The sequence below is a fragment of the Scardinius erythrophthalmus genome (genome assembly GCF_964197995.2).
Source record: "Scardinius erythrophthalmus genome assembly, chromosome: 2".
In the NCBI taxonomy this organism is placed as follows: domain Eukaryota; kingdom Metazoa; phylum Chordata; class Actinopteri; order Cypriniformes; family Leuciscidae; genus Scardinius; species Scardinius erythrophthalmus.
The window spans coordinates 48,753,600-48,779,792 of record NC_138222.1 but is presented as its reverse complement, the minus strand read 5'-3'; the positions used below and the strand labels follow the sequence as shown (position 1 = coordinate 48,779,792).

General features: G+C 39.8%; 1 protein-coding gene across 2 annotated transcripts in view; it reads left to right on the top strand.

Annotated features, from left to right (window-relative positions):
- LOC308706442 (diacylglycerol kinase delta) overlaps positions 1-26,016 on the top strand; it is a 68,652-nt gene extending 42,636 nt beyond the window's left edge. For both annotated transcript variants that reach the window (XM_081392078.1, XM_081392079.1), the window contains 27 exons: positions 3,647-3,757; positions 3,865-3,945; positions 4,063-4,167; positions 4,962-5,094; positions 5,368-5,474; positions 5,554-5,679; positions 5,931-6,033; positions 6,716-6,875; positions 7,146-7,254; positions 12,452-12,591; positions 12,685-12,769; positions 12,969-13,054; positions 13,192-13,291; positions 13,606-13,810; positions 14,159-14,257; positions 15,757-15,847; positions 17,354-17,461; positions 17,649-17,745; positions 18,098-18,205; positions 19,015-19,128; positions 19,619-19,753; positions 20,983-21,143; positions 21,473-21,587; positions 22,281-22,370; positions 22,480-22,596; positions 23,515-23,623; positions 24,225-26,016. In XM_081392078.1, the coding sequence (XP_081248204.1) occupies positions 3,647-3,757; positions 3,865-3,945; positions 4,063-4,167; positions 4,962-5,094; positions 5,368-5,474; positions 5,554-5,679; positions 5,931-6,033; positions 6,716-6,875; positions 7,146-7,254; positions 12,452-12,591; positions 12,685-12,769; positions 12,969-13,054; positions 13,192-13,291; positions 13,606-13,810; positions 14,159-14,257; positions 15,757-15,847; positions 17,354-17,461; positions 17,649-17,745; positions 18,098-18,205; positions 19,015-19,128; positions 19,619-19,753; positions 20,983-21,143; positions 21,473-21,587; positions 22,281-22,370; positions 22,480-22,596; positions 23,515-23,623; positions 24,225-24,277 (3,048 nt within the window). In that variant the 3' untranslated portion in view covers positions 24,278-26,016. The remainder of the gene's footprint in view (positions 1-3,646; positions 3,758-3,864; positions 3,946-4,062; positions 4,168-4,961; positions 5,095-5,367; positions 5,475-5,553; positions 5,680-5,930; positions 6,034-6,715; positions 6,876-7,145; positions 7,255-12,451; positions 12,592-12,684; positions 12,770-12,968; positions 13,055-13,191; positions 13,292-13,605; positions 13,811-14,158; positions 14,258-15,756; positions 15,848-17,353; positions 17,462-17,648; positions 17,746-18,097; positions 18,206-19,014; positions 19,129-19,618; positions 19,754-20,982; positions 21,144-21,472; positions 21,588-22,280; positions 22,371-22,479; positions 22,597-23,514; positions 23,624-24,224) is intronic.
- Positions 26,017-26,193: the final 177 nt, after the last annotated feature.

Genomic DNA, 26,193 nt, shown 5'->3' with positions numbered 1-26,193 from the left:
CAATTATGTCACATAACATTTACCTCAGGAAAGCCATTTCACGAGTTCACATCTACATATAATTAGTACAATAAGTTTATGTGTATTTGGCGTGCTGTCCGGGGGGAGGGCTCCGAGCTCGGAGTTAGGCCCGAACCCAGAGTACTCCCCCCAGTTGGTAAGTGTAGATGGAACTGGAAGTGAGGAGATGGGGTGGAGGAGGGATGCTAACAAACTTTCAATGAACAGAGACAGGTCTGCTGTGAATTTATACTCTGTCATTGAGTTGATTACTGATTAATCTCAAGCTGTGCATAATTTGGTTAATTATCTGAACCTGCTCCTCCCAATCTTTGTTAATAAAACATCATTTAATGACCATAATAGCACGTAAGTTGGCTAGAAAAAAAGAGCTATAGAGATTTTTTTTTCTTAAATATGTGTACTATATTACATATTTATTATATTTTTTCTTATATCATTAAATTAAGTTGTTATTATAATAAAAAACACATTATATTTGAGTTATTTTTAACTTTAAATAATATTACCAGCTGATACCCTCTCTGTATGTTTACAGCATTAGGTGAGATTTTTTTTTTTCTTGAGAAAAATTCAGGCCTATCTTGTGTACCTAATATTTATCCAAATGAGTCAATATTTAATCAGATCACAAGAATTTAATTGAATTGAAATAGTGAAATTTGTGTCAAGTAAGGAATAATTGACGATAGGCCGTTGAATTATTAGAAAAATAATGCACACCCGAGGTGGTAATGCGGTCACGACGCGAAGCGGATTCTTATGCATCTAATCCCATGCCTCCGTTGCTAATTCCAAAACGTCATTTTAGAGTTAGTAACGGAGGTTTGAGCCACTGATAGCAGACTAATGCTGGGACACACGACTAGCTGACACATTCTCTGACTGTTTTCATCGCAGCATATTTTAAACACCGACTTTGAACACAGACTGAACGCGCTGAACACGCGTTTGGGCATGATCAGTCATCAAATTACATTCATAACCGGCCTTAAAGTGTGTCCTCGGCTCGGCTTTATGCAGTTATTAGAGAGAGATGTTGCAATAATGAGACAGAAAAGCATGTGCGTCAATATTATTATTTATTTATTAATTCAATTCGTTTTAATTAATTCGTTCATTCTTTTTTTCTATTATTGACAGATGACAGTAGACTATAGCCAAATAAATGAAAAAAAGAAGCCTTTTAACAAGTAAGGCCTATCAATAATTATTTATTTGTTATATTATCTGCAATAAAAATCCGTGCTGCAGGACTATCCATTTATTTAGCCTATATTCAGTTTAATTTTCTATTGATTATAAATAGGAATATACTTTATTTATTCAAATTAAACTGCATGTTTCCATTGATTGTGAAGCTAGACATTGAAAATTGCAGATCAAGAGCATGGGGCTAAATGTTTTTTCTCGTTATGAATTGTATCTATTTTCCGTTATTACAGTTAACTACGCGAAGTGATATGGAACTGTAATGCGGTCAAGACCTGCCTGGAACTACTTTAGCTGTGCGTTTCCCTGAAAATAATGCACACCTTAGAACGTTCGTCAACCAATCAGATTCAAGCGTTCAACGGCCCTGTAGTATAAGCAATAATAAAAATGTAGCTTACCAGAAATTGTACCATGTAAACATTGTAACATTGTCACTAAACCTAATAAAGTTCAGTTAATGTTTTGACAATCACAATACACTTTTTGTGATGCAAGATTTATATATATTTTTTTAATAATATGTCCTTAATATGTAAAGCTGTGTATCTGATTATCAAGTGTGAGCACTCATGATCAAATTTAAAAGGCAGTTTTGTACACGTTAATGCTAAAAATTTGTCTATTTTCAAATGATATATTCAAAATTATATTATATTATATTATATTATATTATATTATATTATATTATATTATATTATATTATATTATATTATATTATATTATATTATATTATATTATGTAACATTTCAGGGTAGTTTATTTAATGTATTGTGGTCCCTTTAGGAGAGTGTGAAATAGGCAGTGAGGTACAGTGAGGTATATACTTTCTTTCCCACTAGACCTTGCAGGGTGTTTTTTGTGTAGTCTCTTATTGTCTCTGTGAATTCACTCCCTTCATGTGTACGTCATCATGACTCTTGGCAGATTGTCTGGCTAGGTTACTCACTTTGATTTCCTTAATGATTAGCAACAGCACTCTCACTCTCGTTGTTTTCAGTGTGACAGCCACGAGAGACAGATCTGCTGTCGTTTCTGTCCCATCAGCCTGTCTCACTGCTGAGCTGCTGGCGGTGTTCTGCCACGATACACTCATGAAATCCACATCTGACGTCATCAGAGGGCACAGAATAAGCCCCTACATGTTTAGACAAGGACAAACTTGTAATTCGATTTTACTGCTTAAGTGAAAGTAAAGATGTATTTGATGACTTCTAGAAAGTCTTTTAGCTGCTCTGCCCTTCAGACCAGATTGAAGTGTCAAGGTTTATGATGAAAGTCAGCGATGAATTGAACACCTGATCATGTTCAACATTTGGAGGCCCATAGTGAACTTTATGGAAATGTTGCAGGCAGCTCCTCCTGCAGTGTTGTTGGTACTTTAATCAGGAATTTTGCTAGGTGACAGATCAGGTTTTTTAAATGCTTTGTTGTTTCTTATAAACAATTAAGCAAGGAAGGAGTGAAGGAAAGTGTTCGAGAGAGAAACTGGTTTTGACTGTGTTGTTATAGTAAATCTGACAGAGGCTCATAGATAGTTTTAATGTGCCAAATTAATAAAGTCCACATAAGTGTTTCCCCTGAAGCATTGACAATGTGTATAACAATCTGTCATCATATTGTAGTGAGAAGTAGAAATCTCTGCAGATTTCCACAGAATGCAAACATCTATCAATGACAAAGCTAGTAAACGGATAGTTCACCCAAAAATGAAAATTCTGTCATCATTTACTCACCCTCAAGTTTCAAACCTGTATGAATTTCTTTCTTCTGGTGAACACAAAAGAAGATGTTTTGAAGAATATGGTTAACCGAACACGTCCATAGTATTTTCATCAACTGTCTGGTTACCTATGTTCTTTAAAAATATCTAAAAAATATCTAAATATTTTTGGGTGAACTATCCCTTTAACCAAACCATGCATGTTTGTTTAATACATATTCTTTCTAATTTTATACTCTTGTCTATCAATAAGAGTATAAAGCTCTGTTCAATACATTTTATCATGTTTAAAACCAGAAACAGCAGAAAAAAGTCCAACAATTCCATCTGGGCCTGGTGATAAGCCATTGTTATTGAAGTAGGTCTACAGGATTGCTAATGCAAGTTGGAGCCGCAGGGGTTTGTGTGTGTTCATTTCTTATTATGATTTAGTATAACAAACTGAAAACTGAATTTCATGCACATGCAAAAGAAGCAATTTATGAACACCAGTAAATCCACTGGGCTGTGAAGCAGTTTCTAAAAATAGCCAGTTCTAACATGGCATGAAAATGTTTCATTATAAAAAATGTGGCAGTAGGGATACATGAACAGAAAACTATTATAAAAACAAATCAAATCGTTGTATTTGCAAAAGCTGTCTTGTACATGTTTTTAATTTCTTTTCCCTTTCTCTGCATTGTTTTGTAGAAGAGTGTAAAGGAGGGTATTCTACTCAAACAGACAAGCTCTTTTCAGAGATGGAAGAGGAGATATTTCAAACTGCGAGGCAGGACTCTCTACTATGCCAAAGATTCAAAGGTAAAAGCATGGCCCCTCTGGGGTAGATTGAACCTCAGGTGGTGCTGAATGTAGGTGCTTGTTTCAGTGTTTGTTGGTGACAAAAACATGCTACTTTATTGTTGTAGTCTCTCATATTTGACGAGGTCGACCTCTCAGATGCCAGCGTGGCCGAGACCAGCACCAAGAACATCAACAACAGTTTCACAGTAAGCAGAACCTCTTTTCAATAGCTTTATTTAAACTGTGTGAACCATTTTTAAATATGCCTATGTTTATGTAGGTATCTCAAGAATTTTTCTCAATCATCTCTCGTTCTCTCCTAGGTTATTACTCCATTCCGTAAGCTGATGTTGTGTGCGGAGAGCAGGAAGGAGATGGAAGACTGGATCAGTGCTTTGAAGTCTGTCCAGAAATGGGAGACTTATGAGGTCAGTGTCTGAACCTTTACATTTTAACCCCTCCAAAATCATTCAAAGCTTCGGTTAATGTGCATTGATGCTCATAATGGCAGTTTAATGTTCCTTCACATGGATTTATCTTCCCTCTTTGTTAAATGATCAATAAATGAAAGCCACAGAAGTAACTAATTGTAATTGTGTTTAGGTGAAATATTGATGTAAAGTACTCAGTGTGTCAATCCATGTGACTTTTAAATCTTTAGAGCTTTTCGTGAGCCAAAGTTTTATAAAAATAGATCTCCTAACAGATCCCAGGCTAGTCTTTGTCTATAACAGTAGCTTGTTGTATTTGACCCTATATCAGTGGTTCTTAGCCTTTTTAACTCAACAATTTCTACCCAATAAAATATTTTAGAGATGCTCACACAGAGATCAGTTATTTACGGGAGTGACAAGTATTCTATAACCGAACTCACACCTGTAAATTTTCAGGACTCACAACAGCATTCTCGGAAAGCCCGCACTGTGTGAATGGAACCTGATTGGACCACTGGTTGTCTTTCACATCACACAGTGCGAGAGAGCCGCTCTGCGCTGCACAAAGGCGTGTCTACTGTTTGTTGTGGGTTTTTGTGTGAGGTTTTGTACAGACCATATTCGAGACGCTACTGTAAGTTGTTGTTTGAATGGCAAATTTTGAAACTCACACCTGTAAGTAAATGGAATTGTCAATCTCAAAACCCGTCTGTGTGAACCCGTCTGTATTATTTGGATGTGTATTTATTTATAATGCAGTGATGTTGACAGGATTTTTATGATCACAGGCCAGTCAGTTTAACATGGAGCACTTCTCCGGGATGCATAACTGGTACGCCTGCTCTCACGCCCGGCCCACCTTTTGCAACGTGTGTCGAGAGGCTCTGCCGGGGGTCACCTCTCATGGTCTTTCTTGTGAAGGTAAACATAAACACAAAGCTTTTTTTTTTCCCATGTTTCCCATATTTGTTTTTTTCTCTCCCTCTCATTCATTATGAACAATTTGTTTGGATTTTCCCTTTTGCTGCCATTTACCTTTTCGTGCGTTGTTTATTCTGCTCGTAGAACGAACAATGACGTTGTTTGTTTAGTGCGTAATCAATGACTCATGAATTCAAACATTGCCTTCAGCCTGTTATCACGTTCTAGTGATGACCTGTTTAATATCATCTTTTCTCTACGTGTGTGTGTTAGTTTGTAAATTCAAGGCCCACAAGCGCTGTGCCGTACGATCCACAAATAACTGTAAGTGGACCACTCTGGCATCCATAGGAAATGACATCATTGAGGATGAGGATGGGGTAAGTGAATCTTTTAAATTTTACATGCGTATGGTCTCAGTGGTAATCTGTACCTAAATTATCATGTTTGTGTATTCAGGTGTCAATGCCTCACCAGTGGTTGGAGGGAAACCTGCCGGTTAGTGCTAAGTGTGTGGTGTGCGATCGAAACTGTGGCAGCGTCCGCCGACTACAGGACTGGCGGTGCCTCTGGTGCAAAGCCATCGTACGTCACCTTCCTGTCCACTCACTGCTGTATATCACACACACCCAAAATATTGCATCACACCCACTTCACTCTGTAAACATAACAACTAGAAATACCACATAAACACAGTTTACAGGAAAGACAATGACATCGCTTTTTTACAGGTGTGTACCTTGTGTAACCAGTGTGTCTCCAACTGTTACACGGATGGATGTTAGCTGTCTGTGAGTAGCCAATAATGTATGTCTCTGTACATTCGCTCTGTGTAGGTGCATAATAGCTGTAAGGAGCAGTTGGGAAAGGTTTGTCCTCTGGGTCAGTGTAAGGTCTCCATCATTCCACCCACTGCACTCAACAGCATCGACTCTGACGGTAAGGGTTGTCCTGGCAACTGCATCGTCTCAGCTGTCTCCATAACGCCTGTATACATTGTCATATGTTTTTTGTTGCGAATGACATTATTTAGATCAAGTATAATCATCACTGTGTCAGTTAAAAATACCATTGAATAAAATGTTATTCTAGTTATTTCATTACTTAATATATGTTTACACTACCATTCAAAGGTTTGAGGTCAGTACGATTTCTCTCTTTTTTCGAAAGAAATTATTACTTTTATTCAGCAAAGATGAAAATATTTTTCAAATAAATGCTGTTCTTTTTAACTTTCTATTTATTAAAGAATCCTTAAAAATAAAAATAAAATATATAAAGTTACTTTAAATTGTAATAATATTTCATAATTTTACAGTTTTTACTGTGTTTTTGATCAAGTACATGCAGCCTTGATGAGCATAAAATACTTATTTCAAACACATTAGAATACAGACCTCAAACTTTTGCATACTGCATTAATCTGGAGATTTTATGGGAACAAAGTAATTCTTAATGTTAGTAATGTTCTTAAAGAGACAGTGGTTAAAGATGGTTACATTTCCAAACATGACACCCCTCCCAAGTTCTTTTCCTCTCCTCTCCTTCTCTTATTCCCACTCTCCTTCCCCCCTCTCCTATCCCACCATTGTCCTTCTTCATCATCCCTTGCTCACTGCAGGCTTCTGGAAGGCCACCATTCCATCCTGCTCAAGTCCTCTGCTGGTGCTGGTGAACAGTAAGAGTGGTGACAACCAGGGCGTCAAGTTCTTGCGCAGGTTTAGGCAGCTTCTGAACCCGGCGCAGGTCTTTGACCTCATGAACGGCGGCCCGCAGCTGGGGTGAGATCAACGTCCGCTGATAGCACACTGCAATATTAATTAAAAGACTTTGTAAGGCAGTTAAAGAGTCAGGAATCATTCACTGTAGCTTAGCTTTTAAAACAACCCAACATGTTTATCTGATTGCTGTAACATTCTCAATCATTATGTACTTTCAGTCTTAGTGCAGCTTTTAATAGTATTCTGTTTTGAACGTAAACATTTTTTTGGCAAAGTGAATTTGCCCTCTGAGACATATTTGTTGTTTTTTATTTTTGTTCATGTGTGCAGGCTTCGCCTCTTCCAGAAGTTTGAGACCTTTCGTATCCTAGTGTGTGGTGGAGATGGGAGCGTGGGCTGGGTACTTTCTGAACTGGACAAACTCAGCCTGCACAAACAGGTCAGAAAAAACAGAATAAAGTATTTTAATAAAAGCTTATGAAAATGTGCATTAGTAGTGTGCAGCGGAGCCAATATCTGTATCTGTATCTGTATTTCTATCAATCTTAATAAATCCGGAAGTGGGCAGGGCTTTAACCGGAAGTTCATAAAATTGCATAAGAAGCCCGTTTAAAGTGTAATTTTGGTCCCTTAGTTTTCATATAACAAATGCATTGTATAACTCGTAAAAAAATTTGTTACACTTTATTTTAGTGTCCTTGTTACATATGTACTTACCATAGTATTAACAGTAAATTATGCATAATTACATGCAACTAACCCTCAACCAAACCCTAATCCTACCCTTACCCTATAGTAAGTACATGTAGTTGCTTATTATTACTAATAAGCTTATTATTACCTAAATAAATAATTACACTGTAACAATGACACCTTAAAAAAAAGTGTAACCCAAAAATGTTTTATACATAATTATAAAATGTATTTAAATGTATCTTCTAATTAAAACAATAATTCTAAATATTAAATAAACAGGTAAAATATTTATTTTTATTTTATTTTAATTTACAGAGGATTCATCCACAACCTCAAATAAAAAGACTCTATATAAGATAGCTGATTAGAGAACATGAAAGAAAATATTCAATAGTTAAAAACTGCTAAAACAACTTTTACTATCCATACAAATGCAAATCTAAACTAATTATAAAGAATACGTAAATGCCTCCCGTCTCTGGGAGAGAGTCAGAGAAACATATCATCACACCCTGGCCCGCCCCCAAAAATGCTTGTGCCCCCCCAATCCCCCCTCCCCCTTTTGAGGCACAGATCTCTTACAAAAATTACTTTAATTTTATATTATCATAGTGGCTAATTTTGTGTTGCATTCTTTATCATTAAAACATTAAAAATGTAAAGAAACAATGGGTGTGATTTTGTTTGATTGATGGGAATCTATACTGCAACAGCCTATCATGGCCTTACTAAAAAGAAAGTTAGGCTACGTACGTATAGTTTTTGAAAGCTTTTCGCCAGCTTACTCGCTTCAGTTCGTCATGGATATCCGTAAGTGGTTGAAAAGTACCAGTAGGTTCAAAGTCTCTGTGCGTGTGTATGTGCGTGTGTGTGTGTGTGTGTGTGTGTGTGTGTGTGTGTGTGTGTGTGTGTGTGTGTGTGTGTGTGTGTGTGTGTGTGTCTGTCTCATGGCAATGTATATCCCTCTGTTGACTGCTTTAAAATGCAATGTTTGAGAGATGCTTCTGGTGTTACATGTAATATGTTGTATAGTCAAGTGTTTTATGGATATTCATAACATTGCTTCTATGAAATGTGGTGTAGGCTATAGGCTGCCTGGTCATATTGCTGTTGGTTATGTTTAACGTGATGATTACATGCTGCGCAAATAGAGTATACGATTATTATAAATATACGCACTGTAGGCTAATAATAATTGTGCCCTCCCATGCATTTCATATGCCCCCCTTAAGACTGAGGTCTGGCGACTGCACTGCATATCATATCGTTCAAGGTTTAAAACATTTAAACAAACATATCAAGTAGTAAAAAAAAATGTGTGATGTTGTATCTTAGTTGATATTACTTGTAATGTGCCGGAGAAAGCAGGCGGAAGCAAGGATCTAAGCGCAAGTTTTTTAATGAATTAAACATAGAACAAATAATAAAGAACTTCAGGGAAAAAGAAACAAAACCATGAGCATGACAAGATCTAGAAGCAACCCTTACATGTACAACAACTGACAAAGTAACAAGTGAAACACAAGGGCTATAAATACACAGGGACCAACAAGCTAAACAAGATAACAAGGGGGTGTGGCTAATGAGAAACACCTGGGGATACTAATAAACTAGAAAAACTACAAAGGACTACAAAACTCAGCACAAGACAGGAAATGACAAAAGAACACACAAAACAAGTGGAACACAAGACAAGAATCATGACAGAGCCCCCCCTTTAAGGAGTGGATTCCAGACACTCCACAAAAAATAAATAAATGTCAAGGAGGGTGGTGGAGCAGAGGCGGAACGGGGGAGGGATGGAGGGCCAGGTCCGTGGAATGGCAGAGGACCTGGAGACTGCGGCAAGATGGGAGGCCAGGGCAGAGCAGGCAGTGCAGGCGCCCAGGGCAGAGCAGGCGACCAGGGCGGAGCAGGCAGTGCAGGCGACCAGGGCGGAGACGAACCTTCGGGCGGCCAGGGCTGAGACGAACCTTCGGGCGGCCAGGGCGGAGACGAACCTTCGGGCGGCCACGGCGGAGACGAACCTTCGGGCGGCCACGGCGGAGACGAACCTTCGGGCGGCCACGGCGGAGACGAACCTTCGGGCGGCCACGGCGGAGACGAACCTTCGGGCGGCCACGGCGGAGACGAACCTTCGGGCGGCCACGGCGGAGACGAACCTTCGGGCGGCCACGGCGGAGACGAACCTTCGGGCGGCCACGGCGGAGACGAACCTTCGGGCGGCCAGGGCGGTGAGGACCCTTCGGGCGGCCACGGCGGTGAGGACCCTTCGGGCGGCCAGGGCGGTGAGGACCCTTCAGGTGGCCATGGCGGTGAAGACCCTTCAGGTGGCCATGGCGGTGAAGACCCTTCGGGTGGCCATGGCGGAGCCCTTTGGCCCCCCCCCAAAAAATACTTGGGGAAAGTCCCGGGCTCTGAGCTGGATGGGACCAGCGGTGAAGAGGGCTTTGAGCGGTGCGAGACAATCGGCGAAGAGGGCTCTGAACTGGGCGGAACCAGCGGCGAACAGGGTTCTGAACTGGGCGGAACCAGCGGCGAAGAGGGCTCTGAACTGGGCGGAACCAGCGGCGAAGAGGGCTCTGAGCTGGGCAGGACCAGTGGCGAAGAAGGCTCTGAGCTGGGCAGGACCAGCGGCGAAGAAGGCTCTGAGCTGGGCAGGACCAGCGGCGAAGAAGGCTCTGAGCTGGGCAGGACCAGCGGCGAAGAAGGCTCTGAGCTGGGCAGGACCAGCGGCGAAGAAGGCTCTGAGCTGGGCAGGACCAGCGGCGAAGAAGGCTCTGAGCTGGGCAGGACCAGCGGCGAAGAAGGCTCTGAGCTGGGCAGGACCAGCGGCGAAGAAGGCTCTGAGCTGGGCAGGACCAGCGGCGAAGAAGGCTCTGAGCTGGGCAGGACCAGCGGCGAAGAAGGCTTTGAGCTGGGCAGGACCAGCGGCGAAGAGGGCTTTGAGCTGGGCAGGACCAGCGGCGAAGAGGGCTTTGAGCTGGGCAGGACCAGCGGCAAAGAGGGCTTTGAGCTGGGCAGGACCAGCTGCGAAGAGGGCTTTGAGCTGGGCAGGACCAGCGGCGAAGGAGACTCTGAGCTGGGCAGGACCAGCGGCGAAGGAGACTCTGAGCTGGGCAGGACCAGCGGCGAAGGAGACTCTGAACTGGGCAGGACCAGCGGCGAAGGAGACTCTGAACTGGGCAGGACCAGCGGCGAAGGAGACTCTGGGCTGGCGTGAAGTGCAGGCTCGGCTAGACTACCGATAGACTCTGGATCGGCAGAAGTGACGTGAGCAGTCTCTAGATTAGCAGAAGCGACATGAACAATCTCTGGATCAGCAGAAGCGACGTGAACAGTCTCTAGATCAGCAGAAGCGACGTGAACAGTCTCTGGATCAGCAGAAGCGACGTGAACAGTCTCTGGATCAGCAGAAGCGACGTGAACGGTCTCTGGATCAGCAGAAGCGACGTGAACGGTCTCTGGATCAGCAGAAGCGACGTGAACGGTCTCTGGATCAGCAGAAGCGACGTGAACGGTCTCTGGATCAGCAGAAGCGACGTGAACGGTCTCTGGATCAGCAGAAGCGACGTGAACAGTCTCTGGATCAGCAGAAGCGACGTGAACAGTCTCTGGATCAGCAGAAGCGACAAGAACAGTCTCTGGATCAGCAGAAGCGACGTGAACAGTCTTTAGATCAGCAGAAGCGACGTGAACAGTCTCTGGATCGGCAGAAGCGACGTGAACAGTCTCTGGATCAGCAGAAGCGACGTGAACAGTCTCTGGATCAGCAGAAGCGACGTGAACAGTCTCTGGATCAGCAGAAGCGACGTGAACGGTCTCTGGATCAGCAGAAGCGACATGACGTGCAGGCTTGGCTGGTATGGCATGATGTGCAGGCTCGGCTGGACTGGCGTGAAGTGCAGGCTCGGCTGGACTGGCGTGAAGTTTCTCCACCTCCCCTACAGTGAAGGGGGAACCACAAAACTGCAGGACAAAGTCAATGTACTGTACCAGGGTCCAGCTGGGGTCTTCCTCTGGTAAATTTAAGCTAATGTCCTGTTCTAGTCCACTCCAGAAACAGTCCTTCAGCCTAGCCTCGTTCCCAGGAACGAGATGACTATAAAAAAGGAACTCCTCCACATAACTTTCGATGCTGCGATCATCTTGAAAAATAGAACAAATTTTGCTCAGTGGGTCCCAGCTAGTACTTGCTAGATCCATAGTCGGTCAGTTGTTCTGTAATGTGCCGGAGAAAGCAGGCGGAAGCAAGGATCTAAGCGCAAGTTTTTTAATGAATTAAACATAGAACAAATAATAAAGAACTTCAGGGAAAAAGAAACAAAACCTTGAGCATGACAAGATCTAGAAGCAACCCTTACATGTACAACAACTGACAAAGTAACAAGTGAAACACAAGGGCTATAAATACACAGGGACCAACAAGCTAAACAAGATAACAAGGGGGTGTGGCTAATGAGAAACACCTGGGGATACTAATAAACTAGAAAAACTACAAAGGACTACAAAACTCAGCACAAGACAGGAAATGACAAAAGAACACACAAAACAAGTGGAACACAAGACAAGAATCATGACATTACTCTTGTCAAAGCTCTGATTTCTGAGAGACACACAGAGACGGCAACGCAGCTATTGGATTTTCAATCGCACTGTCCTTATATAATTCATAAAGTTTACAATAATTTGTGTACCATATTGTACAAGGTTTAAAACATTTTAATAGACATATTAAATGGTAGAAAATGTGTGTGATATAGTATTTTATTTGACATTACTCTTGACAAAGCTTGCGGCACTTTGATTTGATTGATTTTTAAAACCTCTTGAATGGTATTTTACTTTTGGTCCATTTTCATATTGTCGTCTTTAGCTCTAGAAGTACCCAGAAGTACACTCTTATTGTGTTGTGTTGTGTTGTGTTGTGTGTGTAACAGTGCCAGCTGGGCGTGTTACCGCTGGGCACAGGAAATGACCTGGCACGTGTGCTGGGCTGGGGAGGACTCTGTGATGATGATGCTCAGCTGCTGCAGATACTGGAGAAACTGGAGAGAGCTACAACCAAGATGCTGGACAGGTGAGAGACAAAGAGAAAGAAGGAGAATGAATGAATGAGTGGATGAATGACTCTCATCAAATTCATCTCTCGGTTCCTGAATGTGTGTCACAGATGGAGTGTGATGACCTATGAAGTGCCCACCAAACAGACTCCAGCAATTTTAAAGGAGGAGGACCCATTAGACTCCCCCCTACAGGTGACCTTTATTTCTTAAGCATTTACTAAGAGAACAGTTCTTTTAAATTGTAATAATATTTCACAGTATCACTTTTTTACTGTATTTTTCATCAAATAAATGCCATGTTAGTGCTACTTCTTTAAAAACAATTAAAAAAAAATCTTAAATTGAATTTAAATGAGATTTTCTGTTTTAAAATGATGTTTTTAAAATCCAGATTACACAATATGCTGATTCTGTTGCCACTCACTTGACCAAAATCCTGGACTCTGACAAACACAGTGACGTTATATCATCTGCTAAGTGAGTAAACAGTTGATTTCTGTTTATGAATGGGTTGTGCAGGTTATGTTTATAGAATATGAATATAATTTTTTTTGTTTTTTAATTTTTCAAAATTCCTTTTGAACCTCTACATTTTGTATCTCTTTCATTCACAGATTTCTTTGTGGAACAGTTAATGAGTTTGTGGCTGAGGTCGGCAAAGCTTATGAACGGGCCACAGAGAATAAAGAGGAGGCCGATGCTATGGCAAAAAAGGTAAGGATTTTTTTTCCAGTTATTGTGAGCACACAGTTAAACAATTAGCCAAAAGAACATGTGAATGGTTAAATAGACAAGTGATGAGTTAAAGAACAGTCAAATAATAAGCCAAAGGAACAAACAAATATTAAGTAAAATCAACACACCATGAGCCAAATAAACAGTTTATTAATGAGTGAATTAGCAGTCAAAAGATTAAATGAAGAGCTAAACAAACAGACAGTCAAATAAACAGTTAAATGAAGATTCAGATAAAGAGTTAAATGTGTTTGGTCCTTTATAAACTGTTTTGATTTGTGCGTGTATCTCAGTGTGCCATGTTGAACGAGAAGCTGGACTCTTTGGTTAAGGCTCTCAGCGAAGACGCCAGTGCCCAGCTGGTACCAGCCGGGCCCATCTCACCAGACGAGAGCGACACTGATCAGTCCAGACCCTTCAGATCAAGAGAGCAGCTGATGCTGAGGGCCAACAGCCTAAAGAAAGCACTCCGACAAATCATAGATCAGGCAGAAAAGGGTAATTTTTTACAATATATGAGTGCTTTCATCCTGCTGGGAGTGGAAGTGGAAAGTCATTGGATTTTGGGCCATTGTTAGAATACATAGAATAAGCATCAAAAAGAGGCAAAACTTCTGTACTTCATGAAGATAATTGTGAGATAACATTTTAAAATATGCCCAGAGAGAAAAACACGAAAAGACTTCAGTAATTAACATTTTACATTTTTTTCACTGTGTTTACCGCGATTGTATTTAAATAAGATAAAACAAAAATCTGTGGTTTGCAGATACAGGAATGTACACGCATGTTACAGTGGCTTCTGTGAAACTTTACCCAATATTTAATTTGATTGCTTTCTTTCAGTGGTGGATGAGCAGAACAGACACACACAGGTACAGAGAATGTCATCCTCCTCATCAATCAAAAGAGGCAGCAGTGAGGACCTCAAAGAAGCGGAGCCACGTGAGTGACAAACTCTTCTCGATCACATTTTCAACTGCAAATTCTTATCTCTACTGTAGCTCATTCAAACATTGGCATTTTGATCAATTAGAGATATTCTTAGCACAATTGCATGAAAATTGCAGTTGGCCTCAACCTGAGAATCATTCAAACAACCACCAAAGTCCCTGAATAAAAACCCCACAGTTAGAGGATCATTACTCATTGTGAATATGAAGGTCAGCTGTAGAAATTAAGACTTAAGACCATTGCAAATACAGAAGACCTAAAATTTAATTAGGAGGATGCAATATAACTATGTGTTTGTATGCCCTGGTGGAAGTAAAAAACTACATCATGCAACCCAGACACTGTCTAGAAAAGGTCATCCCTCAGAACTGTCTTTGTGAGCAGGGAGACGTGAAAAAAGAAAAGGCCAAGGATCACTTGAAGGAGCAACAGAGTTAATTAACATCAACTATATCAACATGCATAACACTGCATTAGCTCACATAAATGGCAGCACTAAACCCGTTTTGCATGAAGACCTGTTTTATTTATTTATTTTTATAGAAATTTTGATTTAGAAAATATTTAGATTTGTATGTAATATTTCTCTAAATGAATCACTGATACATGAACGCATGAAATGAGTACTCTGAAAAAAGAAAATTTAACAAATAAAAATTGGAACTTTCACTGATGCTAGTTTTTACTAAATCTACTCTTGTCAGTGTTACTAAACAAATGTGTGTAATCAAGTGAGCTTAGTTTCATTTGAATTCTTTCGAAGAAAATAACTTTAGCTTTAATTGACAAGTATTTGTTCAGTCAACTGGAAATGAGTTTTCTTAACTTTAAATTCACATGTAAACTAATCAAATATTTTGTGTAGTGCTATAGACTTTTTTTGCGTTAAATAATGTGTGTTTGATTGGTTTAACTCAAATCAGTTACGTAAGGTGTTACTCAAGTAACATTTAGTAACAAGTAACTCAAGTAAGTTTTATTTAGTTATAAGAAATATTCTTTTTATTAGACTTTAAATTTACAGTTCACAGTGCTCAAATATTTAAACTCAAATGGTTTAACGAAATCTGTTTCCTCAAATTATTTAACTAATTGGATTTACTGTATGTATATGTCAAATTAAGACAAAGATTTTCAGTCTTACACAACTAAATTTAAGTAAGCTAGTCATAATTATATTAAGCTTTGAATCATTTTCAAGGAGCACATCATACACAAAATAATTGAATTGAAACTACCAAAAATAAGTAGTAGCATGAACTTATATCTAAAAGTAGATAATTTCAGTTCATTCAACAACTTATTGAAAAAAGAAAGAAAAAAAGAAAGTAAATTCAGAAGCTTTTTTTTTTCAGAACAGTTTAATACACAGTTTTTATTATTGTACTATTGCTATTGAAGGTTTTGTAGTGATTCTAGGTTTTTTTTTTCTTATGGCTGCATTTTGCACATCACTCTCTCACTCTTTGATTGCTTTATTTCATTGACAGGTCAAAACACATTGAGTCCAACCACTACAACCCCTATATTACTGGAGAAGTCAGAGAGCTTCAGCACTGTGCTTTTCTCTGAGGAGTCTGTGTAAGACTGTGCAAACACACACATACACACATGGCAGAGCTCTTATCTTTCTCCAGAGATGTGCAGTAATGACATCTGAGGTTCCAGTAGCTCTAAAACCATGTTGTCAGTGTAATATACCACAGTGTTTGCTATTCCACTCACCAACACACAAGTCCATCGAAGTCTCAGTGGACATAAATCTGTTTTTATCCCAGGCCTATATGTTTCCATTTACAGGCTGTAGGGCTCACGTTTGCAATGTTAGCATTATTTACATAATTATAGAGCTGAAAAGAGTTGTTCTAGATTAGCTGAAAATGTAATATTTTAATGTTTTTGAAAATAGTCACTTATGCTCACTAGGGCTGTCACTTTACGTTCGAAAACCGATTGCATAATCCCACCAACGCAATTTTTCAAAAATTAAAATAGGGAATCGATTTTAACTGTCTTAAAACTGTCACGATACGCCCACAGCGAACGCGCGTCACACAGCAACTGCAGGCTTTGACAAACACGCATAACAGCAAATTATACTTCTGCACAATGTGTCTCTTTTTACAACAAAACAGATACAGATTCGGGCTAAGGTCTACAATCGCCTACGTAGGCGAAATTTGCTTGACATTTATAATCGTAAACACAGCCATGTTGAAGACTGCAGTAATGTTTTTCATTTATGTTATGGCAGTCCACTCTGCTTATTGTTTTTCGAGAATGTTGCACTCCTGTTTGTCACTGTGCACTAAACTTCATGCCAATAAATCAAGCGCCCTCTTTACGTTCATCCTAATGCCTGTTAGTTGTCCGTGGATTTGCCCATATTTGGCATTTAAAATGGAAACGTCTTTAGACATGGAAAATCGATTTTACAATCATTCAATGAACACTTATGTCTCAAAAATCGAACAGGAATTTTTCACAAAAGTGACAGCTCTAATGCTCAACAAGGCTGCATTTATTTGACAGTTACAGTAAAAAACAGTAATATTGTGAAATAGTATCACAATTTAAAATAACTGTTTTCTATTTTAAAATGTAATTTATTCCTGTGATGGCAAAGCTGGATTTTCAGCATCATTACTCCAGTCTTTAGTGTCACACTATTCTTCAGAAATCATTCTAATATGCTGATTTGGTGCTTAAGAATTTTTTATTATTATTAAATGTTGCAAACAGCTGCTTTATATTTTTTGTGGAAACTGTGATCTAGTTTTTTCAGGATTCTTGACTAGAATAAAATAACAACATTTTTTTAATTAGATATCTGTATTAATGTATTATATAATGCTTAATAGATCAATAGAAGCTTAGCACTCCTCATATCCATCACTATAAGAGACAGTTGCTTATGTGACACTGCAAAAATGTAATCTATAAATGAATACACTTTCCTTGTGAATGATGTATGACGAATACATCCATCTTTTCTGTTTATTTAGCACTTCAAAAATCTTTTTTTATTCATAAGTCAGTCCTTTTGTGACTCAGACAAGGCATCCTGCTTGTCTCTCTGTTCCACAGGCAGTGCACAGAAAAGTGTGTGATGAATAACTATTTTGGGATCGGGCTGGATGCCAAAATATCTTTGGAGTTCAACAACAAGAGAGATGAGCACCCAAAAAAGTGCAGGTAAGAAAGAAGAAATGTTTGATAATTGTTGAATATAATCCATTAAATCCAAATGAAAATATCTTGCAGAGATGTGGCGTTACTAGTTACAGGTTTGCTTTAATGTTGTTGGTTTTTTCAGTGATAATGTTGTTTATATAATGCTGACTAAAACAGTGAAATTTCGTTCTTTTTTTTCTCCCCACAGTAGTCGCACTAAAAACATGATGTGGTATGGAGTGCTAGGGACCAAAGAACTGGTGCAGAAAACTTACAAGAACCTGGAACAAAGAGTCGAGCTTGAGGTATGAGCATGTGTTGGACAGACAGAGAGAAAGGGAATGCAAGATGCTGACATTTAGGCTGAATACATTTCTCCCTTTTCTGACCTTTAAGGGGAAGAGGTAGTACTCTTTGTGCCATTTACTTCCCTTCACACACTATGAATGATGCTTTGCCACTGTGTGTTTATGTGTAGATGTACTTTTCATCTAAGTGGTCATGGTTTCATGTTTCAAACGTTGTTCTGAGAAGCTGCACATTACGTCACTCTCTCTCTCTCTCTCTCTCTCTCTCTCTCTCTCTCTCTCTCTCTCTGTCTCTCTCTCTCTCTCTCTCTCTCTCTCTCTCTCTCTCTCTCTCTCTCTCTGTGTGCAGTGTGATGGAGTGCCCATGTCCTTGCCGAGTCTTCAGGGTCTTGCCGTTTTGAACATCCCCAGCTATGCAGGAGGCATTAATTTCTGGGGTGGCACCAAAGAGGACAATGTGAGTCCATCAATGAAACCGAATTTCAGTTCAGAACTTATAACTTTACTTTCCGGAGGGCAGTTCAGTTCAACAAAGTGAAAAATCAGCTCAGAGTTGAACAGATGAGTCTGTGCCTTTCATTTATCCTCAGTGCATCTTTTTAATGTTCTGAGCTGTCAATAAACAATGGCTCCTGGCCAGACTTTCTTCCTGCAAATGCGACTTTCAGAATGCATCAACCATATTTACAACCATTCATCAATCCATCAATATCCTTTCATCATTTTTCAAAATGCATTGTGACGAATAAACAGGAAGCAATATGAAACTGGTGTGGCGAATAAATGGTGGAAAATAGCAAAAGATGAGAGCGTAAAAGAGTAGTGCAAATGTAACAAGATCATTTACAGTACACTGAAGTCTATATAGAAACATTTATTTCAATATGTAAAAAAAACACATATTGTAGCTTTAAGTACACGGTGCAATTTTTTTATTTATTTTTTTGAAAAATACATACATTACAGAGGATTTCCAACCTGGAGTGATGCTGTTTGGATATCTGATCAGTATCTTAATCACGTCACGGTAACAGATTCTTTCCTGTAAAGTGGAAAGCCATGATATAATTTCCCAGTAAGAATCAGAGTGCACACATAAGACATCTGGCCCTTCCTGTGTTTCATGTTTCAAGCTGCTTATCTTAACATATATATTTAGATAGATAGATATAGACTTGTGTAAATAAAGAATAGTTCAGATGATGAGGATGTGGTTCAACGGTGGACGTTATGAAATATTGTCTGCCATTGTATTTGTTTGTGTAGAATTATGGAGCTCCATCGTTTGATGATAAGAAGCTGGAAGTGGTGGCTGTGTTCGGCAGCATGCAGATGGCCATGTCTCGAGTCATCAACCTACAACATCACCGCATCACACAGGTCTGAACACTAGGACACAATGCAGAATTTAACAGTTCACGGGTTGGAATATAAATAGGAATTTACTGAATTGCAATTCAAAGAAATTCAACTGTCACACAAATTAGTCCGAAACAAATTTTGTGACAACACAATGATTGCATCAGTAATTTAGACTAATTATACTCCAGTTTGAAGAGAGTAAATTAGAGCATTCTGGGAAAAGTGTTTTTCCACCGTGGTAAAATGAAACTCAATTTATTAAATATAATGAAATATACAGAACTGAAATACTCTCTTTAAAGTAAAAGTAGCTGGTGTGTGTAGGGTAGGTGAATTTTTAAATGTTGATCATCTAATGTTGTTATGTGTATATGAGAACTTGTTTACGGGTCATTTCTGGTAAATAATTTAATAATATGCATCATCTGGTAATTTAATGTCATTTTTAAACTATTTTTACATGAGTCATGTGAGTTCAGATGTGCTTTGACACTGGCTGTTTCCTCAGTGTCGGCAGGTGAAGATCACCATCCTGGGTGATGAAGGCGTACCTGTGCAGGTGGATGGTGAGGCCTGGATTCAGCCTCCTGGCATCGTCCAAATTGTCCACAAGAACCGAGCCCAGATGCTCACCAGAGACCGGGTCAGTGTGTGTGTGTGTGTGTGTGCTCATCTTCTTTTCTCTTCTTTAAAATCTTTGTCAGTCTTTCTGAACAGACCAGCTTTTCTAGTCACCCCTATGTGTTGCGTGATCACTTTTGGGATACTGGTTATCTACTGTCCCCATTAGACTAACCTAACCAGCAGAACCTCCTGTCAGTTTCACCAGAAAAACAAGCTTTATCAGCTTAGTCTTGCAGATGAACATGCATACGAATTAATTATCGAGAGAGAGAGAGAGAGAGAGAGAGAGAGAGAGAGAGAGAGAGAGAGAGAGAGATACAGAGAGATGAGACATGCGTACCAGCGTCTGTTTAGCGTCTCTCTCTCTCTCTTTCTATTAACAAAGAAACTAAGAGTTTAATTACTTCAAAATAGCGATGTAACCCCCTCATTGCTGAGAAATATAATGTAGCAATTCAGTAGTGAAACTATTTTATTACTAAAAGTCGCGGGACAGCTTTGATAAGTTTTGTGTGTGCGCTGCGCGAACTCCGCTCTCTATGTGCGAGTAACGTATGTTTGTGTGCGCTTCAATGAAAACAGTGCATTAATATAGAACAGGGATTAAACTGACTTGGAACTATCTGTGCATTAAACAGTTTTATTGGACACCTTCCAGCCAATCAGAATCGAGTATTCAGACAGACCATGATATCAAGTGTCATAAATGACTGTGTTGTCATTCTAAAATTCTCCTTCCACTCATCGCCTTTGAAGTGCTGCAGGACAGTCCTTGTCTTCGGAATCTCATCCGCAGACGCCTTGTTTTGGGCTCAGTATAAATATAAGCAGCACGGCACAAAGCTTCATGTGCTTGTCATCTCCTAATTAGGACCTGAAACAGATAAATATTAAGTCTGCTTTTTAAAACAAAGAAAAGGAGGATGGTTAGTATGCAACAACAGCTGGAAACTGTATATTTGTGCAGTGTGCGCATGTCAAAAAGATGAAATCTGCACACGAACCAAACCCGATCACTTTATTTAGCGTTCATGTAAACACTGTGTTTGGATTCAAACGAAATCCAACCCATGTAAATGTAGCTAGTGTTACATGATCCTTCAGAAGTCATTCTAATATGTTGATTGAGTGCTCAAGAAACTAATTCTAATCGTTATCAATGACAGAGGCTAGTAACTTGGCCATTGTGCTCAACTTTAGTGTAGATGCTCTGCATTCTGTCAACATTGTATGTTGCTGTGACACAAGGCATTCGAGAGCACGCTGAAATCGTGGGAAGACAAGCGGAAAGGAGACAGCCGCCCGGCCCGGCCCCGCCTGAACTCCCAGCAGTCCATGGAGTATCTGACGGAGGAGGAATGCGCACAGGTTCAGCAGCTTGGCTTAGTGGCAGACTCACTCATATACAGGTGTGTCTGTGTGTGCCTGTATGAAGAGTACATGACACCTACACAAAAATAGTTTGTAACCCAACAGGAATATCACACCACAGTGAATATCAATGCATATGTATGTGAGAAGCTATTTCATAACTATTTGAGGACAATTAAAGAAATGAACTGTGTCCATTTTACCTTGAAACCACACCCATGACTGTAACTTTTAATTCTTAGAAATGTGACACTTCCTTGTATTGATTCACAAGCCATTTTAGATTCACAATTACATTTAGAATTATATATGGATGGGAAAATATGTGTTATGCTGCTGCTGAATGTGTGGTTATCATGTTTTGTAGGATCCGGGAAGTGGCAAAGACTCATAAGGTGGTGGAGCAGGAATTAGCTCATTCTGTCAATGCCAGTGCTGCGGTCCTGAGTGAAGCCTTCCCCTCCAAACCCTCCAGCCCTGAGGTGAGCATATAACACTTGTGACTAATATATTTAACAACTGCATTTAACAAATTGAATCATTCCATTGGCTTCATTCTGTTTGTATGGCAGAACTGAATTATCATCAAGTTCAACATTTTTGATAAATCACATGCAAAATACACAGTAGATAGTAAAAGTTTCTAAACATGCGTTATCTGAATTCACGACCTGTAAAACCTGATGATCCTGTTCTCCAGCATGATTTGAGAATGATCCAAAGAGCATCTTGAGCTTCAGTTGAAGCAAGGAAGCAATTACAAATAAGTTAAGGTCACGAATGTTCTTCAAAAAAAAATGCAACATTTTTTTTATATGGCGGGTTTAAATTTGGCAGGTGTAAATGTCATATTTTCAGTTTGAAGCCCTCTGTATATATTCTTAGTTCATATGAGTGAGTGATGTGATGAGGATCGGTTCAGTCTAGCTCTGCTTTAAAGGTTAACAACTGCACCTTTCAGTCTCCAGCAGGAATAATAGCAGGTCCGTCCGTCCTGCTGTGGCTTTCAGCATGTTCAGCTTTGAGCTTCTCATGCTGTTCTCCACGGGACCTCCGCTGACCAGCGAATAGAAGAATAACTGAGTGTTAATCACTGAACAGCAAGAGTCTGACAGAAAGTCAAACTGAACTTGAGCTGTGATTGTGTGTGTGTGTGTGTGTGTGTTTCTCTGCAGGTTTTGAGTCGCAGTACTGCTGTAGACATTGTCAACAGCAGTAAAGTTCTCCAGCAAGAGACCAAGATGCTGCTTGAGGGAAAACTGCTGGTGAGCGGCTTCACTGTCTCTCTCTCACTTTCTCTGGCCTGGTCTTGTACACAAGTAATTCTGTATGAAATATGATAAAGACATTTTCTGTGTATATGTGTGTATGTAGCAGTTGGAGTCTTCTCAAAAAGAGGAGCTTCTTTCCACTGTGGATAGTCTCGGCGCCGAGTTACACAAGCTGGAGGACATTCACTGGATCTGTCCCAGCATGCACTGCTCTGAGGAGGTTTGTCCTACTCCACATTCATGTGTTTAGTCTAGTTTGCATTACTTTTTCTATAGAACACGAGAACTAGAACAAGATTCTGAAAGTAAAAAATACATTAATTTTCTCCAAAGAGAAGTTGTTTAGTTATGGTGTGATTTAAAAAATTTTTTTTAAATCACAACACTAAATTCCTGATGGAGTATTACTAGTCAGTATTAGGACAAGGGCAAGACTACTATTTTTAGTAAATGCAATGTTTTTAGTAAAGCCCTGAATGTTTTCTTTTCCTTGTCTTTCTCATAGAGCTGAACAATTATTCAGAAAAATAATTGTAAATATGATTACCGCTGCCTAATTACCTAATCTTAAAAGAAAATCAGATTACAGCATTATATTTTCTCCCTTTGCATTAAGGGATGCTACTTTCAATGTGCTTTGTAGCCAATCACAGAGATGTTTGTTGAACGCAATGGCCAATCAGAGGAGTTTCAATGAGTCACTGGGCCGAAGATGCGTTTAATTCACAATTTGAACAAATGCTTTATTTTTCATGCCGCTAAGGGGAATGGCCAGTACACAGTGCAAATTGTGACAACTGCATTTAAATGTGGCTGTGAGTCCAGGAGTGTATTGCTCCATGTCACTGACAGACGTAAAATAAGCGGAATATATTGCTTAAAACACAAGCTCTCTTTTATTTGCGCAAATTTTGGTAATTCCAGCAACTATTCAGACTCATTTAAAAGGTCTAATAACTTAAAATGCTGCTTGGCAAATTGTTATATAATAGCCTACTATTATAATATTAAATCAAAGGATGGCTCAGTTTGCATCCACTGAAGTCTGGACTAAAGCACCGAATATCCACTGACCCTAGAACCGCCCCTGCTCTTCAGACTCCTTGTTCTTGACTTCCCATTCTTGGTTTCACTCTAGGACCCGTCCCGTGTGTTGGTGAAAAGCAGTATGAAGCTGAAGATCATGCCCAAGGGCAAGAAAGAGAGAGAGAGGCTGCATAAGCAGCGGTCCAGCAGCTCTCTGTCAGGTAACAGACACAATCACTAGCAGAAACAGCATTAACCAGCCTCTTATACCATGGTCTGGGTGAATACTCGATTCTGATTGGCTGCAGGGTGTCCATTAAAAAGTGATAGAGGACACCTAGTAAATAAACCGTCAGGCATAACCAGGGAAACCAATTTATTGTTTGTAAAAACTTTAGATTTCGATTGTAAAACTAATTAAAATATAAAATAATGTTTTAAAAATGTGTTATTTGGCAAGTGACCATGGTATAAGCGGGTTAATGCCCTTCCAGGTGTCCATTGTCAGGTATTAATGGACTTTGGCGGAGGCAACCGCTGCGCGTCGGACGGTTCACGCCTCGATGTCGTCCATTAATACCTGACAATGGACACCTCATCGGGCATCTCACCGTTGTGGTACACTCATATCCAGCTGCAGTGTAGTGTGATATGTGGCTCGCCCATGCAATACTAAGTGCCAGTTGCTTGGCCTGGTTGTGAACTAATTATTTCTAATCATCTCATATATGCCATTGACAGATGGTTCAGATGCATAATTCATTATTTTAACCGGAAAAAATTCTCAACCTTAACCTTAACACATTTGTTTGCACCACTCAGGATCTTGGGATATTAAAGGCGGGGCGTATGATGTGGATCCTGCAGGCAACTGAAGAGCTGAAGTGGTTAGTTGCACCTCAGCTGTGAGGACACACTCTGCCACGGGACGCTGCTTTACGCCCAGCGAGGGAGGGCCTGAGACCACCTGTGCAGACACACGCCCCATCCCCGTGTTTGTGAGCTTTTTTTGGAGGGGCGTGGCCCGGCCTGGCGCTGCATTACTGTGCTTCTGTTCTGTTTCTTCTCTGCCTGCGGATGGTGTCATGGGAAATGCTCATCATCAGGGAGTAGGAAGTGGACCGTCCACCATCTCTCTCTGTTTTCAGCAACGCCACTCCCATGCATGACCAAATCCGTTGTCTGTTTTCATCTTATTTTATCATCTCGCTACTTAGTATTCCAGCCGTCAGACACATACTAGAAACTTTTTTTCACTCTCCAAAGGGAAACAAAAAAAGACCCCGTCCTTTCGCCGCCTGAACAACAAGAAAGGAACAAACTAAATCAAACAAAACAATTGTACTGAAATGAAGACAGTTAAACACATGCAAAAAAACAAAAAAGGAATATCCTGATGATGAATGTATGGTGGACCTGTATTATTCGTCACACTGGCTGAATAGTTACTCTGCATCTAGTCTCTGTATCTATCAAAGACCATCTCAGTTTCTGCATGCCTTTCATGCCCTTATGCAGGAAAAAGGTCTATTTTTTTCTTTTCACTCTCAGATCGTCAGCCAAGTCGTGGTGGTGTATCACTCGTGTCAATTGAGCCGTTGTTCTAGAAGCTTCAGTACCGTAACTCTTGTGCCAAGTGAGTAAATGGAGCGCATTGGTTTTAAAGTGAGCTGTTTCTTTACTTTTTTCTGCAGGGAAATCTCGTGAAAGAAAGTGATGCTGTATGTCGTACATTTCAAGATGTATTTTATCTCGCCTTGCACTTTAATATAGAAAACAAATGTTTAAAAGAGGCAAACTAAACAGGTTGTGTGTTCTGTTTTAGCATATGAAAACTGGTATCCCATTCACGGAAAACCTATGAGATGTTACATATAAGGCAGTATATAACCAAACTTATGAATGTTATTCAACTGTCGCCCCTTTTCAGGGGTCAGTCTGTATGTGGACTACATGAGGTAAAGCAAAACTTGAACTTGACTAATATATGGTATGGTTCTCAAGCAGTATTTATCATCACACTCCAATGGTACAGTTTTTCCATTAAAACAAACTAATATACACAATACTGGACAACTTAATTGTTTTCTTGATAGTTGTGAGCCAAAGTCTAACAGTGTTGCTCTGTAAAAAAAAAAAAAAAAAAGAAAAAGACATTGCAAGCGTGGTATTGATTTGAAGTCAAGGTGCCCCTAAAAGCTGAACTGTATTTTTTTTTTATTATTGTTTTGCATGTCTTTGTTTTAAAGTTTCACATCTGTGATGAACTGTTGCCGTGTGCTGTTCGGCAAACGCATAACTTGACCATCTCCACGTATCAGCACGTCGATTATGACTGGGGCAATCAGGTACAAGCGGAAGGCAATGATTTAATGAACAGAGAAAAAGAACCAAAACAGAAGAGACTAACTTTTCATTTGCTGGTACCAATCCTCTTCATCGTCAAGACTACTGTTTACTTTTAAGATGTATTATTTAAAATATTTTTTGCCATATGGGTTGCAGTCAAGCTTCCATGGCCTTAGACCCAGTCTGACTGCAATCACCTACTTCAGGATTGCTGCTGTTGACTTGACGCAAAAATAAAATGTGGCCATTGCTGTTTGAACTCTTGCACTTTCTTGTCATGATTTCACTGAATCTAAGCTGCGATGGTTTACCGCTCTTATGTTTTCAGTCCAATTTCGGACATACTTTGTCAGCGCTAAAAATCTGCAATGAATCGTCAGTAATGTATTTTTAGTTGTTGTTGTTGTTGAAAGAACGTGTGCACTTGTATTCAGGAAAGATG